Source organism: Equus quagga, chromosome 2, assembly GCF_021613505.1.
Source record: "Equus quagga isolate Etosha38 chromosome 2, UCLA_HA_Equagga_1.0, whole genome shotgun sequence".
Taxonomy (NCBI): domain Eukaryota; kingdom Metazoa; phylum Chordata; class Mammalia; order Perissodactyla; family Equidae; genus Equus; species Equus quagga.
This window is the reverse complement of record NC_060268.1, coordinates 174,204,277-174,220,396: the sequence shown is the minus strand read 5'-3', so window position 1 is coordinate 174,220,396 and position 16,120 is coordinate 174,204,277. Positions and strand designations below refer to the sequence as shown.

The 16,120-nt window shown below is 42.0% G+C and overlaps 1 protein-coding gene across 1 annotated transcript in view; it reads left to right on the top strand.

The window, feature by feature from the left end:
• NSMCE4A (NSE4 homolog A, SMC5-SMC6 complex component) overlaps positions 1 to 12,850 on the top strand; it is a 13,704-nt gene extending 854 nt beyond the window's left edge. The window contains exons 2-11 of the mRNA XM_046652098.1: positions 687 to 764; positions 3,405 to 3,535; positions 5,707 to 5,858; positions 7,747 to 7,846; positions 8,785 to 8,875; positions 9,651 to 9,745; positions 10,757 to 10,805; positions 11,475 to 11,569; positions 11,659 to 11,745; positions 12,694 to 12,850. Coding sequence (XP_046508054.1) covers positions 687 to 764; positions 3,405 to 3,535; positions 5,707 to 5,858; positions 7,747 to 7,846; positions 8,785 to 8,875; positions 9,651 to 9,745; positions 10,757 to 10,805; positions 11,475 to 11,569; positions 11,659 to 11,733 — 866 coding nt within the window. The 3' untranslated portion in view covers positions 11,734 to 11,745; positions 12,694 to 12,850. The remainder of the gene's footprint in view (positions 1 to 686; positions 765 to 3,404; positions 3,536 to 5,706; positions 5,859 to 7,746; positions 7,847 to 8,784; positions 8,876 to 9,650; positions 9,746 to 10,756; positions 10,806 to 11,474; positions 11,570 to 11,658; positions 11,746 to 12,693) is intronic.
• The last annotated feature ends 3,270 nt before the right edge of the window (positions 12,851 to 16,120 follow it).

Sequence of the window (16,120 nt, the reverse complement as noted above, 5' to 3'; positions counted from 1 at the left end):
CGGGGCGGGGGCCGGGCGCAGGCCCCGCGCGGCCGGGTGGTCAGCGGCGCCCGAGGGCAGCCGCGCGCTGCCCGGCCCCGCCTCGGTTGGCTCGCTGAGTGCTCCCGCCTCCGTCGTGTCGATCGAGCTGCGCGACCTTGGCGGGGCGCGCAGGTTCCCGAGGGGCAGGACGGCACGGCTGGAGGACAGGCGCGGTCGGCGACTCACCGGAGCCTGGACGGCAGGAAAGGGGAGAGGCGGGACGCAGACCCCTGGCTCCTGTCCTTGCTGTCAGCGGGTGCCAGCCTGTGGTCGCCGGCCCAGCAGCCGCAGCGTCACCCGATAACTAAGAAATGTAAATCCCCGGACTGCACCCCAGACCTACCCACTCTGAAACTGTGAGGGTGGCCCGCCCATCTGTTGTTGGGGGGCTTCTGTGGCTTGCAGAGTTTGAGGACCCCTCTGTTAGGAGTGGAGCCCTTTGGGTGAAGGTTCCAGGGAGTCGGGTCGCCTTTTAAAGTTCATGCTACTTAAGGGGTGCAGTCACCTTTCTCTTCCCTTGCGGTTTAGTTAAAAAGATAAAGGTGTTTGAAGTAATGACCCAGGGAGCAGGGGGCGGGGCTTGCCTTTCCTGCAGGTGGTCGCTTTGTCAACGACTTGTCCGTGAATGATGCGCGCATTCCCCAAAGCTCCTATTTTTTAAATAGAAAACCGAGAGGATATACTGAATGCCAGCGACAAATTAACGGAGGTTCTTGAAGAGGCCAACACTCTGTTTAATGGAGGTAATTCTTTATTTTATGCATGGAAGCTTTTTGTTATAAGTTTTAGAATAATTTTAATTAGTTTTATGTAAGAGCCAAGTTACTGACATCAAACAATTCCCACGTTTATAAGAGTGCTTTACTAGTTTTGGAAGCTTTTTCTTTGTAGCGATAATCCTGCATATAAGCATATGATGAGAGCTTTACGGGAAATTCTGGGGGTGGGGCTTGCACTCTGTTTTCACAAGCCCCCCGGGTGTTTCTGTTGCTTCTTCAGGTTAGGGAATTGTCAGGTGTTATTTTTTGTATTTACTGCTGTATCCCCAGGATATACGTGTTGAATGGATGAGTTGAAGAACTGAGCTGCTCTCTGACATCCTGTTTCTTTGCCTGTCCTCCTCCCAGTCACCCCTGCCCCCACGCCCCAGCTCCTTGCTGTTGGTCCACCTGTAACCCAGTGGGGGCGGCCATGTCTACAGGTGGACCTGTGTGTGTGTGTGAGAGAGAGAGAAATCTCAGAGCCCTGAGCTCTAGACCTTGGTGGGGAGGCTTTAAAGAATCATCTTGGTTTGAATTAAAAGCAGCAGCCGTGTTGCTGGTGGCAGTCTGTTCCATGACGGAGGACAAGTCAGGGGTACCACCTGATGTGGGCACTGGGTCACAGAGCCATAGGACAAGTCTCCAGACCACTTTCCCCTCTGGGCCCCTCCCTAACAGTTGTGTGGGAACAGAAGCCGGGAATGCAGACAAATGCAGCAGTACGGAATCAACAGGACTTGCACTGCCGGACTGCAATTCCTCGCGTTCTTCCAGGACCAGAACATTTATTTCTAGTCATTCCCTAGTGTGGCTACTGGTTTAAATGTTGTCCCCTTTTAGCATTTTTCTGTCTGTCTGCTGTCAGGTTTGGGTCTGTCTTGCTCTGGCCGCAGCCTCCTGATCATTCCCCGACGTGGTCTGCCACATTCGATAAGTCCCATCAAACGCTTCCTGAACGGAGCCCTTCCTTTCACCGGGTTCCAGTCTTCCTCTCCCCGCTTCTGCTTTTTCTTCTCTCCCACGCCTGCGTCCCCAGCCAGTCTCCCCAAGGTTACTCTTGACTCATTCACTCCCATGATGTCTTACTGTGCATCTTATTCGTTCTGGATGTACAGATCGTTTCCCCCTCAGCTTTTTCCCCTGGGCTGACTGGGTCACCTCTTGAAGGCAGAATTATTCACTCAGCTGGGCTGTAAGAGGTGGTCAGCAGACACAGGATTCTAGGTCCTTGGCATTCATGGATTTGATGGTCTCAGTTTTAACTCGTTAGAGGCCTTAAAGCCATCCGTGACAGGTTTGCACTTTCTCACAGTTCGTGCTGTGAGGCTAATAAGTGACGGAGACCGAGGACACCCCGGGAGGGAGTCGTCAGCATCTGCCTCTGCTCCGTTCGCTCACGCAGTGTCACTTCCGCAGTTACTCCTCCAAAATGAAATTGAGGAAAAAAATAGTGTCTAAAAACAAAACCTGGAGTCAACAAGTTCACCAGCCTGAAGAGTGTTCAGGAAATTGATGATTCAAATAAAATGGCTTCAAGGAGCAAGCCAGCGTTGGCGTTTCTGTACTTGAACTTTGCCGTGTTCGTCTCTTCTTGGCTTCCTTTTCACCTTTGCAGGTGTTCCCAGAGCACTCTTTCACACTCTCTGTTCCCTACTGGGTCTGATTGAGCCCGGTCCCCTTAGCCCTGCTGTTTCCTCCAGTGGGCCCTTCCCTCATCTTCCCAAACTTCATCCTCGGTTTTTCTGCCCCATTCTCTTCTTGTCTCTTATTTAAATCTTGTTCTCTTTATAGCTTCTCTTAAATCCCATGTCCTCTGTCAAACCTGTTTTTTTTTAAAGATTGGCACCTGAGCTAACAACTGTTGCCAGTCTTTTTTTTTTCCTCCTTTTTCTCCCCAAATCCCCCTAGTACGTAGTTGCATACTTTTTAGTTGTGGGTCCTTCTAGTTGTGGCACGTGGGACGCCACCTCAGCATGGCCTGATGAGCGGTGTCATGTCCGTGCCCAGGATCCGAACTGGTGAAACCCTGAGCCACTGAAGCGGAGCCCACGAACTTACCCACTCGGCCATGGGGCCGGCTCCTCAAACCTGTTTGGATCATCCATCCTCGGAGGTCACTTTCCTGCTGCCTGGAGACTGCTGATTTCGTGGTTTGTGCTGCCATGTGGAGGCGTGGACCTCCTGCTGCCTGCCTAGCGCATGACCAGCATTTCACTTGAGGCTCCTTGACAGCTGACCTATTGCTGGTCAACAAACCACCAGGCCAGGCACAGTGCCTTACACTGCGTGGCATTCAGTTTGACTTACCGTCAGCCCAGGTGATAATAGTGACTAGGATGGGTGACAGGAGTCAAGGGCAAAGCCAGTGTTCGAGGTGATAGAGGTTTTGTTAAACTGGGGTTAGAAGAGATTGTGGTTTGGTTCACAGGGTAGGAAAGCTGGAGAGGGAGCTGGCTTGGAGGAAGACTGGTCAGCCTCGAGTCCAGGTTTTGGTAAGTTGGGCAGGGAGCCAGTTTTTAGAGGGAGACGGGAATGTTTGCAATTGTTTTTGGAAATTTAGGGAAAATATCTGTGGATAATGTGTGTTTTGTAATGCCTGGATTTTCCTGCTTTTTTGAATAGTGTCCCGAGCAAGAGAAGCAGTCCTAGATGCCCATTTTCTCGTTTTGGCGTCAGATTTGGGCAAAGAGAAAGCAAAGCAGCTGCGTTCTGATCTGAACTCGTTTGATATGTTAAGATATGTTGAAACTCTAGTAAGTTCAAAGCTACAGAATCTTAAAAAATGTTTCATCTGTCACGTATCGTATAATTATCTACTTTGCTTATATCCGAATGTCAATGGGTTTTTGATTCGCTTTTCCTTTTTTGTTGGTCTCAGATTCCTCCAAAGGGATTTTACCAAATTAAACAGACAGTAGAGCTGTGTGGGGAAAATAGGGGGGGGAGCTCAGAGCACTTTGAAAATCTCAGTGTTCTGAGACTCTGGGTGCTATGTTTATTTACAAATGGCCAGGTTTTCCTGAACTGTCAGTTGATAAGTGTGCTGTGACCCGGGACCTTTGTCCTGGCTGGGCAAAAGCCCACACTGCAGGTGGCAGAGCTCAGCTGAAGATGAGTTGGGCCTGGTGGGGGGAGCATGTTTTGGTCTGCCTTTGAGAATATTTCAGAAATATACAGATATGATTGGGGTTTTACTTTTTTGGGTTTTTTGTTGTTGTTGTTTTATTTGCCTCTTCATAAGTTTGGTTGTTACCGGAAATTTTTAAAACTTTTCCTTGATGGATTTACCAAAAAAGTACCATGACACTGACCTCGTATCTTACTCTGTTGGCATTTTTTTTCTTGGTTCTACACTGAGCCAACCTCTCTTCTAGCATTTCTGCTAGGACATTGAATTTCTGACTGGATGTTTGTTAAATGGTTACTAAAATGATTTAGTACCATGAGGTCTGACCAAATAAATTCATTATTTTGTAAAGATATGAGGCTGATGAGATTTTTGTTGTTTTTAAAACCTTAAAAATTTTTTAATTTAAATTTAACACCTTAAAATTTTCTATCTTTTTAAAACTTTTTTATTGTGAAGTATAATGCATTTAGAAAAAGGCACACTAATGTACAGCTCAATAAATAAAGTGACTGTATATTGGGTTATCTTTTTTAAAATTACTTTTATTTATCAGGGTAAGTTCTGTACTTTAAATAGCATATCAAAATACATTCCAGAAGTCTTAAAGCATTCAGTGTAAAACCCTAAATTAAAAGCTGTCTAGTCTCTGGGTGGGAAGACCTTTCCAGATGTAACACTAAATATAGAGACTATGGAGAAAAGATTGACAGTTTTGACCAGACAAAAACTGAAATAAGCATGTCGTAGGATGGGGCGGCCAGGGAACGGAGTGGGGCTGACCGCACCTCTGATTGGGATCTTGTAGCCTCTCTTTTCTTCAAAGTTTGATTACCTTTCATAGGGTTAAGTTCTCTGAGGGCTTTTTGATTATTGTTTATATGTGATACTCCCATTTTAATTTGCTAACTTGTAGGTATTGTATAGTTTTATAATGTAATAAAAGTGTACCTTCATAAAAGTAAATTTAATAGAATACATTTTCTGTGAGACAGTTTAAGAGAATTATTAGACTTCTGCCACCTCTTCCCAGGAAGGCAATTTTAAGATGAACGATTGTCTCACTGATGCCAGGCCACTGCTCCCTGGATATACTGAGACACAAGCTGACCAGCGGTCTCTGGGAAGTTGGCTGAAAATGGAAACCTGAAAGCTAGCTAAACTTCCCCATTCTGTCTGGAATTTTTGATTTGGGATGTGATTTTATATTTTTATGCTAGTACAGTTTTCCTAATACTTTAAAAATGAACTACTTGTGATCCAGAAATCCCCAGTGGGCTTGGTTCTTTTGGCATACCTAAACCCCTCAGCCTGCCGACGGGCTAGAGCAGGGTTTCCCAGCCTCGGCACTATGGACATTTTGGGCTGGGTGAGTCTTTGCTGTGGGGGCCTGTACTGTGTGTTGTAGGATGTCGAGCAGCATCCTGGCCTCTACCCACTAGAGGCCAGGAGCACCCTCCTAGCCAGTTGTGACAACCAAAATGTCCCCAGATGTTTCCAGAAGACCCTGGGGAGCAGAATTGGGCTGGATGAGAACCAGTGGTCTAGGTCATCTCAGTTTTTCACCAAAAGGTTCTAAGTGCATTGAGGAATATTTTCTGCCAGAAGAAGTTACCTTTGAAGATAGGAATTTATATATAAAATTATCTTTATAATAAGAAATTTAGCCAACATGTTAGGACACTGAAAACTGGCTTTGTCTCCGGTCTGTTAAAGTTTAGTGATACAAATTATTGGATGTGGTGAATGATTGCTTGTGGCTTAACTGGGGTTTTTTGTTTCCCTTCATTTTTGTAGCTGACACATATGGGTGTAAATCCGCTAGAAGCTGAAGAACTCATCCGTGATGAAGATAGTTCTGATTTTGAATTCATAGTCTATGACTCCTGGAAAATATCAGGCAAAACAGCAGAAAACACCTTTAATAAAACCCATACATTCCACTTTCTGTAAGATTATTTTAAAAATCTGACAGACCAGTCATTTGTAAACCTTAAATTGTTCTTTATTATAGGGACAAAAATTATTTGGTGTTGTCAAGGTGACAATCATGATGCCATTGTTTGGAGACTTTCTAAACTTTTAATTCAAAAGTTCATGAAATCTTGATGTAGATGGAACCTCATCCTGCTTAATTTAAGCAGGAAAGGCCATGGGCAAGAACCTCCCTACCAAGGCCCTCTGCTGGCTCCTTTGCTTTCTAGAATGTGAGACTTGGGTCTGTGGCATAAAGTTGGGCTTTGTTTTGTCATCTTTAAAATCCTTATCATGTAGGAGGATGATACCTCCTATGGATGGTATTGTAAGATTCTACCAATAGATGTAAAGTGCCATTTATTATAATTCCCTGTTGGATGGATGATCATTGACCTATATTTGAAGACTACTTGACTTCAAATATAGTCACATAAACTGCCAGTTCATTTTTTGGATACAACTCTAATTTTGAAAAGTTTTCCTTTATACTCAAATGAAACTGGCTTCTGTCTTAATTTCCAAGCTCAGTCCTATGGAGAAACTAAGAACAGCTCTTAGTGGTTCTTTTGTAAGACAGCCTCAGACACATTGGTCATATTCCCCAGAAGACTCTTTCTCTAGGGTGACCCCCAGGTTACTTCCTCCTCTTCTGATTCGCCCTTCTAAACCTGCTGAGATTGGTGACATCTCGGTTAGAGGACTTGGGAAATGCAGATATAGTAGGTCTGTGGCGTGGGGCCAGCCGTCTGTTTTTAACAAGGCTTTGGGTAACTCAGATGCCCAGAGCCACTAAATATAATACAGCATAGAGATCAGACTTCTTTATTATAGGATAAAGTCCAAATCTTTGTTTTTTTGCTGTTCTAGGCTCTATCATAAACCCTAGGATCTAAAGATAGCCTTTTGTGGTGTGACTTACTAAACTTTGTCTCATCATCCAGCTCCACTTCCAGCCACAGTGAATTACTCACAACTTTGTGCACTTGCACTTGCTGTTCCCTTGGCCTACAATGTCCTTTCCCCTACCTTTTTCCGTCTGGTAAGGGGTACTTGTACATAGGTTGTGACTTGGAAGCCCCCAGTAACTTCCCCAGACAGGTATCAGTGTCGGATCAGATTTCCCAACTAGATCACTCCTGTAGCCAGGTAGCTATCTCCGGCCGAGTCTCTCACAGCACTTGAGTAATACTCTTGGTGCAGCACTGTAGGATCTACCATGTTACGCTGAAATGGATCTGTCTGCATGAAAATATATCTGTCCCTCTGCACTGTAGACTTTGATCTCCACATGGGTCCATATTTTGGGGGGCCTTGATCTTTACATGATGCGTATATTACTGTAGCTTTAGTCTACATTAGGGCTTCTTATGAGGGGTGGGGTACAGGAGGTCCAAAAGGGAAAGGAATCCCATGGCCGCTGCTTGACCTGTAATCCTAAGACAGGTGTGTTCTGTGAGCCTCTGCCCTGGCTCCTCCGGTCAGAAGGCTGTTAACTCCAGTGGAGCTGTTTGTTCCCCTTCCCCACATGCTCATCCTTACTCTGATCTCTGAAGTTGGCTTTGCAAAATAGATAGTAGGCTAGCTGGGGAGACCACAGGCATATTCACTCACTTACTGTTCAAAGCAAAATATGAAGGTGTTTGAGGAGGTATTTGTGGCTGAGTAAAGCTCCTAGGAGTTCTTTTAGAAACACAAAGGGAGCAGAAGCAATGTCACAAACCTGACAAGAGTCTTGGTCTGATGTCAGCTCACACCATAACTGAGGCTTGGTCTGAATTTGCCCATACTATGGTAACTGCTTTCAGATAGTGAAATTTGTTTAAAAAATAAACAAAGACATGAAAACATATTTTTCATTAGGTTGGGTTCAATACAAGGAGAGTTCCCTGTGCCAAAGCCACGAACCGATCGCCCAAGAAAAGTTCCTATGATAGAACAACGTCGGGAAATGCCTGCCCAGGTTTGTTTTTTTAATGTTGCTTTGTAAAACACCTCCAGTTAAAATAGCCATTAATGTAGCGTACATGCAATTTGGCCATCTTTTCTAAGCTGTAGGGTCTGGAGTCAGGATCGGCCACTTCATCATTTCATTTAAGCCTTTAAACATTTTATTGGATTGCCCACTTGTCTTGGTTTTAACTCATTTCTGTAGTTTGGATCAGTTCTCCTAAACCAGGGCTTCTCAGTGCCAGCACTGTCAGCGTTTGGGGCTGGATAACTTGGTTGTGATAGGCTGTCTGGTGCACTGTAGGATGTTTAGCAGCTGGCTTGGCCTCTTCTCACTAGATGCCAGTGGCATCCCCCCTCCCCAAGTTGTGAAAACCAAATATTGGCAGATGTCCCTGGGGGGCAAAATCATTCCCAGTTGAGAACTACTGTTCTAAACTTCCCTTTCTGTATTTTGCTATTTTATGTTTAACCTGAAAATGATTGGTTTGGTAATGTTGCTCTTCTGTTAAAAATTTAACGTAAAAATCTTACTGAAACTAGAATTTTTTTTAACTATAAATTGTTTTCTTTTTGGGGAAGATTAGCCTTGAGCTAACATCTGCCGATCCTCCTCTTTTTGCTGAGGAAGACTGGCCCTGAGCTAACATCCGTGCCCATCTTCCTCTACTTTCTATGTGGGACGCCTACCACAGCATGGCTTTTGCCAAGTGGTGCCTTGTCCGCACCCGGGATCCGAACTGGCAAACCCCGGGCCGCTGAAGCGGAACGTGCGCACTTAACCGCTGTGCCACTGGCCGGCCCCTAACTATAAATTTTAAGATGAGGATAAAAACTGCTAGCAATCCCCAATAAAAGACTTTTAGAGGAGTTTGGGTGTGTAAGAGAGCAGAAAAGGTTAACAGGCAAGCAAGTAGGTCAGTCTGCTTGATGACTACTTTATATTTTCAGCTAAAAAGAATGGAAGAATCTCATCAAGAAGCAACAGAAAAAGAAGTAGAAAGAATCTTGGGATTGTTGCAAACATATTTTCGAGAAGATCGTAAGTATGATACCAAGTTCAAAATGGAGAAGTTTGTATTTATCAGTTAGACGTGTCACTTTCAATGATAAATTATTTCTATTTCAAAGGCATTTTCAGGTATATTTGGTGTTTGAATTATTTTGGTTCTTTCTTGGCATATGTATTTAGTGAGGCTTCTCCCCGTTAGAAATCCCATGTGAGAACATTGGTGAAGTAACTTTGCATTGTTAGTTTTAAAAGATGGGGTACTTTCTCTGTTACAAAATAAAACAAGCCATAGAAGTGAGAAAAGTAAAAAGTCAAGTACCTATTCCACCTCGCCTCACTCCCCAGAGGTAGCCACTTGTAAAACGTGTATATTTGCAGATTATCTTATGTTTATGTCAGTCGCATAAATATATAAGTACTTGGGATTCCTTGTTTTTTTAAGTGCTTTTTTGGAAAGCTAATCATAATACACATTTAACAAATCCTCTATTAGTCGATGAGGAAGTTCTTTATAGCATTTTACTCTCGTATAAACGGCTGAAGTGAAAAATCTCATACACAGCTTTGTGCACTTGTATCGATACTTCTGGAGGACAGCTTTTAGAAGAGGGTTGCAGGTCAGTGGGCACACGTATTTTTAATAGACATGCCAAATTGCCCTCCACAAGGGTTGTATTGGCTTACATTCCCACAACAGGATAAGTCCCATTACCTTTCTCTGGCTAACACTAGAGAGTATTGGTCTTATTGATAAGCAAAAATTGCTTTTCCCGTTTTGAAGAATTTCTTCCTCTTTCGTCCATAGCGGATACTCCTATGTCCTTCTTTGACTTTGTGATTGATCCACATTCTTTCCCCCGCACAGTGGAGAACATCTTTCATGTTTCCTTCATTATAAGGGTAAGATTTAAGATTATTTCTTTGTTTTTATATGCGTTTAAAAGGATAAATAATAAATCTATAGATGGGAGCTGGCAAAGGTGTTTGTCCTAACCAGTATATATTTTAGACCCATTGTGGCAAAACATTAATTGACGTGTAGGCAGAAGAAATGAGCTAAAACAAGAAACAAGTGAAAAAATTGTGTGCTTGCTTTTATGTTTTAGAAATTATTTAGTGAAAGAATTGGCAAAATTTGAATATGGAACTATAGATTAGCTAACTTTCTGGTAAAATGTTAAATTTCCTGGATTTAATAGTTGTCATGTTATGTAAGAGAATATCCCTGTTCTCAAGAAACAGACACTGAGGTATCAGGGGACAGGGACAGGTTGCCTGTGGTTACCCTCATACAAATTAATAGTATAATTTATTTATAGAGAGAGTGGTAAAGTAATGTGGCAAACTCGAACAATTGGTGAAGTTGGGTGAAGGATGTATAACAGGTCTTTACAGTAGTCTTGTAACTCTTGAAGTTTGAAATGATTTCTTAATAGAAGTTTCAGAAAAAATGTACTATGGAAATTTGCTCTGTCTTTAGTCATATATCAGGTTGCATTCCTGCACACGTAAGATGAATTTGATTTTACACTTAGGCAAAAATCTTATATTGACCGAAGTATTTTCCTAGAAATGATAAAAAGGCATATTTTGCCAACAGTAAATGATATAATTATGCATAATAAAATGTGGAGTATTCAGAAATATGTCTGAATCAGTTAAAGAGGCAAAACATTTAGAGATCTCAGGATGGAGGCTATGTCTGGGTGAAAAGCTGATTTAGAAACCTGATAGATAAAGAAAGTAAAGATGTTAGAGAAGTCTTGTCCTTGTAATCTCCTCATTATTGTTATGATACATCCTGATTGTCTGAAATATAGAATTTTCTAATTAAGTAATATGTTTCATCCCATGGCAATAGGTTTTGAATCTAAATTTTAGTCTTCTCCTAAAATCATGTCTGTGTTTTAGGATGGTTTTGCAAGAATAAGACTTGACCAAGACCGACTGCCAATCATAGGTAAATGATACTATGTTCAGAAAAATTACTTTTAGAGAAAATATATTTGTTTTTAGAGTTTCTGAAATGTTTTTTACTAAATGTAAATAAGCTTTCATTTTAGGTAACAAACTTTTACAATGCTGTGCCTTGCTCAGCTGAAAATACTGAAAATGTGGTCATAGTTTAAAACCAATGGATTCATCTATGTCATTGGCTCAACATCTACTGCTGTAAAGATTAATAAGAAATAATATAATTTCCCTCAAATGTTAATATAGAAAGTTTGTAATTGCAGTTATTTTTGTAGTTTCCTTCTTTCTGTTTTTCCTGAAGACAGCTCTGTCTCCTCTCCCTGAGAGAATCTTTAATTCTTAGTTAATAGTTTCACACTCTCCATCACTCTTTTCCTTCTAAGGTCTCCTGCAGAGAATGAAGTATTGCATTGCCATTCTTGTTACTTTAAAAATCCTTAATTTCATATTGGACTCACTAAGGCATAGCTAGTGCAGAGGTTTTCAAATGATTAGAATGTGTTACTCTCCTACAACAACTCAGTGATGCATGAAATCCTGATAAGTATGTCATATGATAAGTATCGTTTCGATACAGGTTTCATTCCTATTATCAGTTTCTGTTCAGATTACCTCTTCCAATTTGATAACCTTTGAAAATTTGTCTTTTAAACAGAGCCTGTTAATATTAACGAAGAAAGTGAGGGCATTGACCAAAACACCCAAATTAGGAATCAAGGAATTATAGCTTTGAGTTATCGAGACTGGGAGGTAAAGCTCTGCTTGTTGCTCCGGGCTAGTTCTGTCCCTGACGTCATTTGCTGTAACCCAGTGACCACATCTTCTTTGTTGTCTTCCAGGAGATTGTGAAGACCTTTGAGATCTCGGAGCCTGTGATTGCTTCAGGCCAGAGCCAGCAGAGGCTAAGTGCTTGACGCTAGCTGAAGGTAACATTTCCTATGGGACAGCTGCACATTTTTATTAAACTTGACTTGGCATTCCAAACCATCCTACTTTTTCACATTCTGGTGAAATTTGGATTTTGCCTCCCTCTAGTGCCCCATTCTTAGAACTGTGTGTACTGGTGATAAAGGCAGAGCAGGACCTAGTGGTTGCAAATTTCCTTCTTTGGATTAATTACCTTGGAGTTATTAAGATTTGCCGTTGATAGAGGCAGAGCAGGAGTTTGTTCTTGGTTTGGCTCCCCCCACCCAACAAAGTGATAAATTAGATAAGTGGAATATTGAATCCTCCCATCAATTTTGTTCTCTGTCCTATTAGATTTGCTTATTTTATAGGTACAAAGTGGAAAAGGAGGATTAGGACAGAATTACCTTGGAATGATGTTACTAAATGGGCAATTCCGAAACTTGAGTTATGCTATGAAATAATGCTTCATTTTTGTGAAGGAGAACATTGCTAAAAGAAAATCTTAGTAATGGTCTGACATTCTCTACTACACACAGCTATGGATGGGAATCAGGAGCCCTGGATTCTGTTGGCTCTGCCCCTGACTTTAAAACATTGGGCAAGGCACCTAATTTCACTTAGCTTCATTTTCTTTATCTATAAATCTACCTATAAAATGGGGGGCTTTTGAATTAGATTATTGCTAAGGGTTTTTTTCTTTTTCCTAGCTTAAATTTTCTATGATTTTGATATTAAAATTAGCTTTTTAGTACTTAATGTAAACGCTTAACGTGCCTCACTTAATTGAGCTTCTTTTGTCCCAAGATAATTGAGGGAAAGAGAACAGACATAAGATACGTAATGTGGGTTAACCTGGGCCCTACTCCCTAAGGAAGGACTAGTTAGATTTCATTTATGTATATTAAATGAACTTTTGATTTATCATTTATAAACTGTTAACCAGCTATTTTTTTTTCCCTTTTTAGGACTCAAATGGATAGTGAGATCCAAAAAGGAAAGCAGCATGTATTGTATATATTGTATGATTAAACATTTTTAAAGACAGATTGTTTTTAGTAAAATGTAGCTTTTGATAGTTAATCAATTTGTCCTGGTTGTCTTTGATTAAAGGAAATTCACTGCCATATTCACAAATAATTGTAGTTACTCTTTATTTTCTGATCATGGGAGGGTTTCTCCTTTCCCTAGTCGTGTCCCATTGGAAGTTTTTTAGTTAGGTTGTTAATGGTTTATAGATTATCGTTCTTTTGACATCTCTTTAGTTGTAAAGTAGTCAAGTCAACAAATTATGGTTACGTTGAACCACATGAAATTGTTGTTTTTCTAAGTAAAACATCAAATATCAGCAATTTCCTATGACTCAGCCTGTGATTTACACACCGGAAAGTATTGAGTCCTCTGCCGAGCCAGGCTGGACTACTTTCCTAGCAGCGCCCCCTGGATCCATTTCACCAGCAGTCCTCTCTTTGCACACACAGCTGCTCATCGCCACAGAGGAAACCATATAACGGAGTGGAGCAATGCTACACCCATACTTCTCGTCTTTGCTGAGCCTTCAGGTCTGTCCTTGATGTTTTCTGAGTCCCTAGTTGCTTCCTTTTCCCATTCCGCAACTTTCTACATCCATCTTTTCTCACTTCTCCTCTCTGGGATCAAGAGGTGGAGATGTCTCTTGTGTGGAAGGCTCTGGATTCTAGCTCTTCCTGCATCCTCAGGTCTCTGCTCTGTCAGTCATCCCCCCTCCGTATCTATTGCTTTCCCTTCAACTATGCTCATTTCTCATCTGAAAAAAATCGTTGTGACCCTTCTCAAGTGACTGTTCTGTCTTTTCTTGAACAAAGAATCACATGCTATCTCCCCTTTTGTCAGTCCTGAAACCATGCAGTGCAGCACCTTCTTTGCCACCATTCTGCTGAGGCTGTTTTATGCCAAATTTATTAGCAGTTCTTTTGTGACCTGTTAAATCCAATGGATAAATGCTGTGCATTAGAAAATTTACTCCTTGAAAACTGTACATCCTGATGTCCTATGCTTTCCCTGGTTTGTCTTCCACCATCTTACTCTTATGATTTATGCTACATCTGTATCCTGAACATTCCTAAAACTTTGACTAAACTTCTCTAAAAGGCTCCAGATATATGGAACCAATGGCTTATTTGACAGCATATTAAACATATGTGTAACTCAGCCCCCAAATCTGTCCTCCCTGTAATCCCTATGCTGGTACTTTTACTACTTTATATTGCTCAGAAAGAAACCTAGGATTTGTTTTCTCTTTTCCCTTCAACAACCTCTACCTTAGTCAGTCACTGATTCCTATTTGGTCTTGATTCTTTCCATTTTTCCTGGGTTTCTGCCACAGACCCATTTGGTGTCCCCACTTCCTGTGCTTCAGATCTCTTCCACATCTTCAACAGTTTCTCAGTGATTCCCCACTACCTTCGAGATTTGAAAAGCCTGAGCTCTTCAGTGATTCAAAGCCTTGCATTATCAGGCTCTTTGCTTACATTTCTAGGCTCACTTTGTCCCCTCTAAACTCCAGCCATTTCTTTCATTTTGGTTAAACAACTTTATTGAGATGTACTTCACAGACCATACTCTTCACCCATTTGCAGTGTACAACTCATTGTTTTTTAGTCTATTCACAGGGTTGTGCAACCGTCACCACAATCTAATCTTAGAACATTCTTGCCTCCCCCAACCCCATACCCAGTAGCAGCCACTCACCCTTACCTACTCCCCTCACCCTTAGCCCTAACCAACCGATAACCTACTTTCTAAATTTGCCTGTTTCTATCTCTATAAATTGCCTCTTCTGGACATTTCACATAAATGGAATCACACAACATGTGGTCTTAACATTGTTTTCAAGCTTGTGTGTTTAACAGAGTGCCTTCCTCTTTCATTTGTCTACTTTCTTCTTGTGTCAGTTTCTCCTTATGTAAGAAACTTAAAAGTGGTTACCTTTTACAAACCAAGGTGACAAAGCTGTTACTTTGCATTTTGTACCTTTCTGTAATTATTTGAATTTTCTAATCGTGCACTTTTTCATTATTTTTAAAAATTGTCAACAGAAGTTATCTGGACAGGGACATCATGGGCCACTTTTTCTTTAAACTTTTCCATAATAAAAAAAAGTACCTAATACATGTTATCTTTAAAAAATCAAACTCATGTCACATCCCCAAGCCTTTCTTCTCTTCCAAAACTTTGTGTTTTCATAGCACCTTGTTCTTACCACAGTCATCCTGTGTGTGCTCCTCACGTTGTTTACTTGCTCGTGTTTTCCTGTGGAGTCCCCCCAGGGCCAGGTTGTGCCTCATTTCCCGTGCTGATGGTGGCTGGCAGGAGGTAGGCATTAGTGTTGAGTTTGGGCCATGCTTTCCTCCTAACTGCTCTGCCTGCCTAAGGAGTTATCCTCTGAGGTGCCTCCTCGGGCTCCACATCCCCCATAAATTGCCACCCTGCTCTCTAGTCCGTACTCTCAATATTGCTTTTATCCTATGGAATTGGACATGTGCTGCTTTGTTTTATTTCTTCCATTGTTCTTTTCCCCTTGAGGGGCTACATGCTAGAGTCCTGGATCTCTAGCAGGGCTAGAGCTTAGGCTTAGGTCTCTGACGTCTGTTACATTTTAGGTGAACTGGAGACAACACAAGACAATGTGTTCTTTGCATAATAGTGGTAACAGGCTTTCACATCCTCTGTCTACGTTTACCTCTGCAGAGAGGCAGCCAGGCTCTGTAGACAAGATCAATTCAGGAGCTGTGAAACTGCAGGCTTTGTTCCTTATAAAAATACTTTAGTTTTTAAGAGCAGTTTTAACATAAAAGAACAATGAAAATTATAATGAAGGATAGAGGTGTGTGATAGACTTTTCAGAGTCTTGGAGTGCTAGACTAAAAAATGGCTGCAAACGTTTTTGAAAGGAAGAGTGCTGAATTTGCGCTGACTTGGTGACTTGTTTGAGCGATAGAATGTGGCAGCAGTGATGTTGGCTGGGGACTTCTGAGGCGAGGTCCTAAGAAGCCTTGTGGTGTCTGACAGGTCTCCTGAAGCCCTGAGTCACCACGTAATAAGTCCAACTACCACATGGCTCTGAAACCACATGGAGAGGGGAGGCAGAGAGAGGGACCAGCTAAGTCCAGCCTTTAGTCGACGCTGTCAAGGGCATGTGGGGGAGGAGATCTTTGGACTCTCCAGAATAGCCCAGCCATCACCTGAATATCCCCAAGCAGCTCCACTGGTGCCATGTGGGGCAGAAAAATTGCCCAGCTGAGTTCCGCCTGAATTCCTGGCACAGAATTGTGAGATATAATAAAAAGGTGGTAGTTTTAAGCCACTAAGTTTTGAGGTAGTTACACAGGTAGGTTAAATACTTCTGAACGCTGT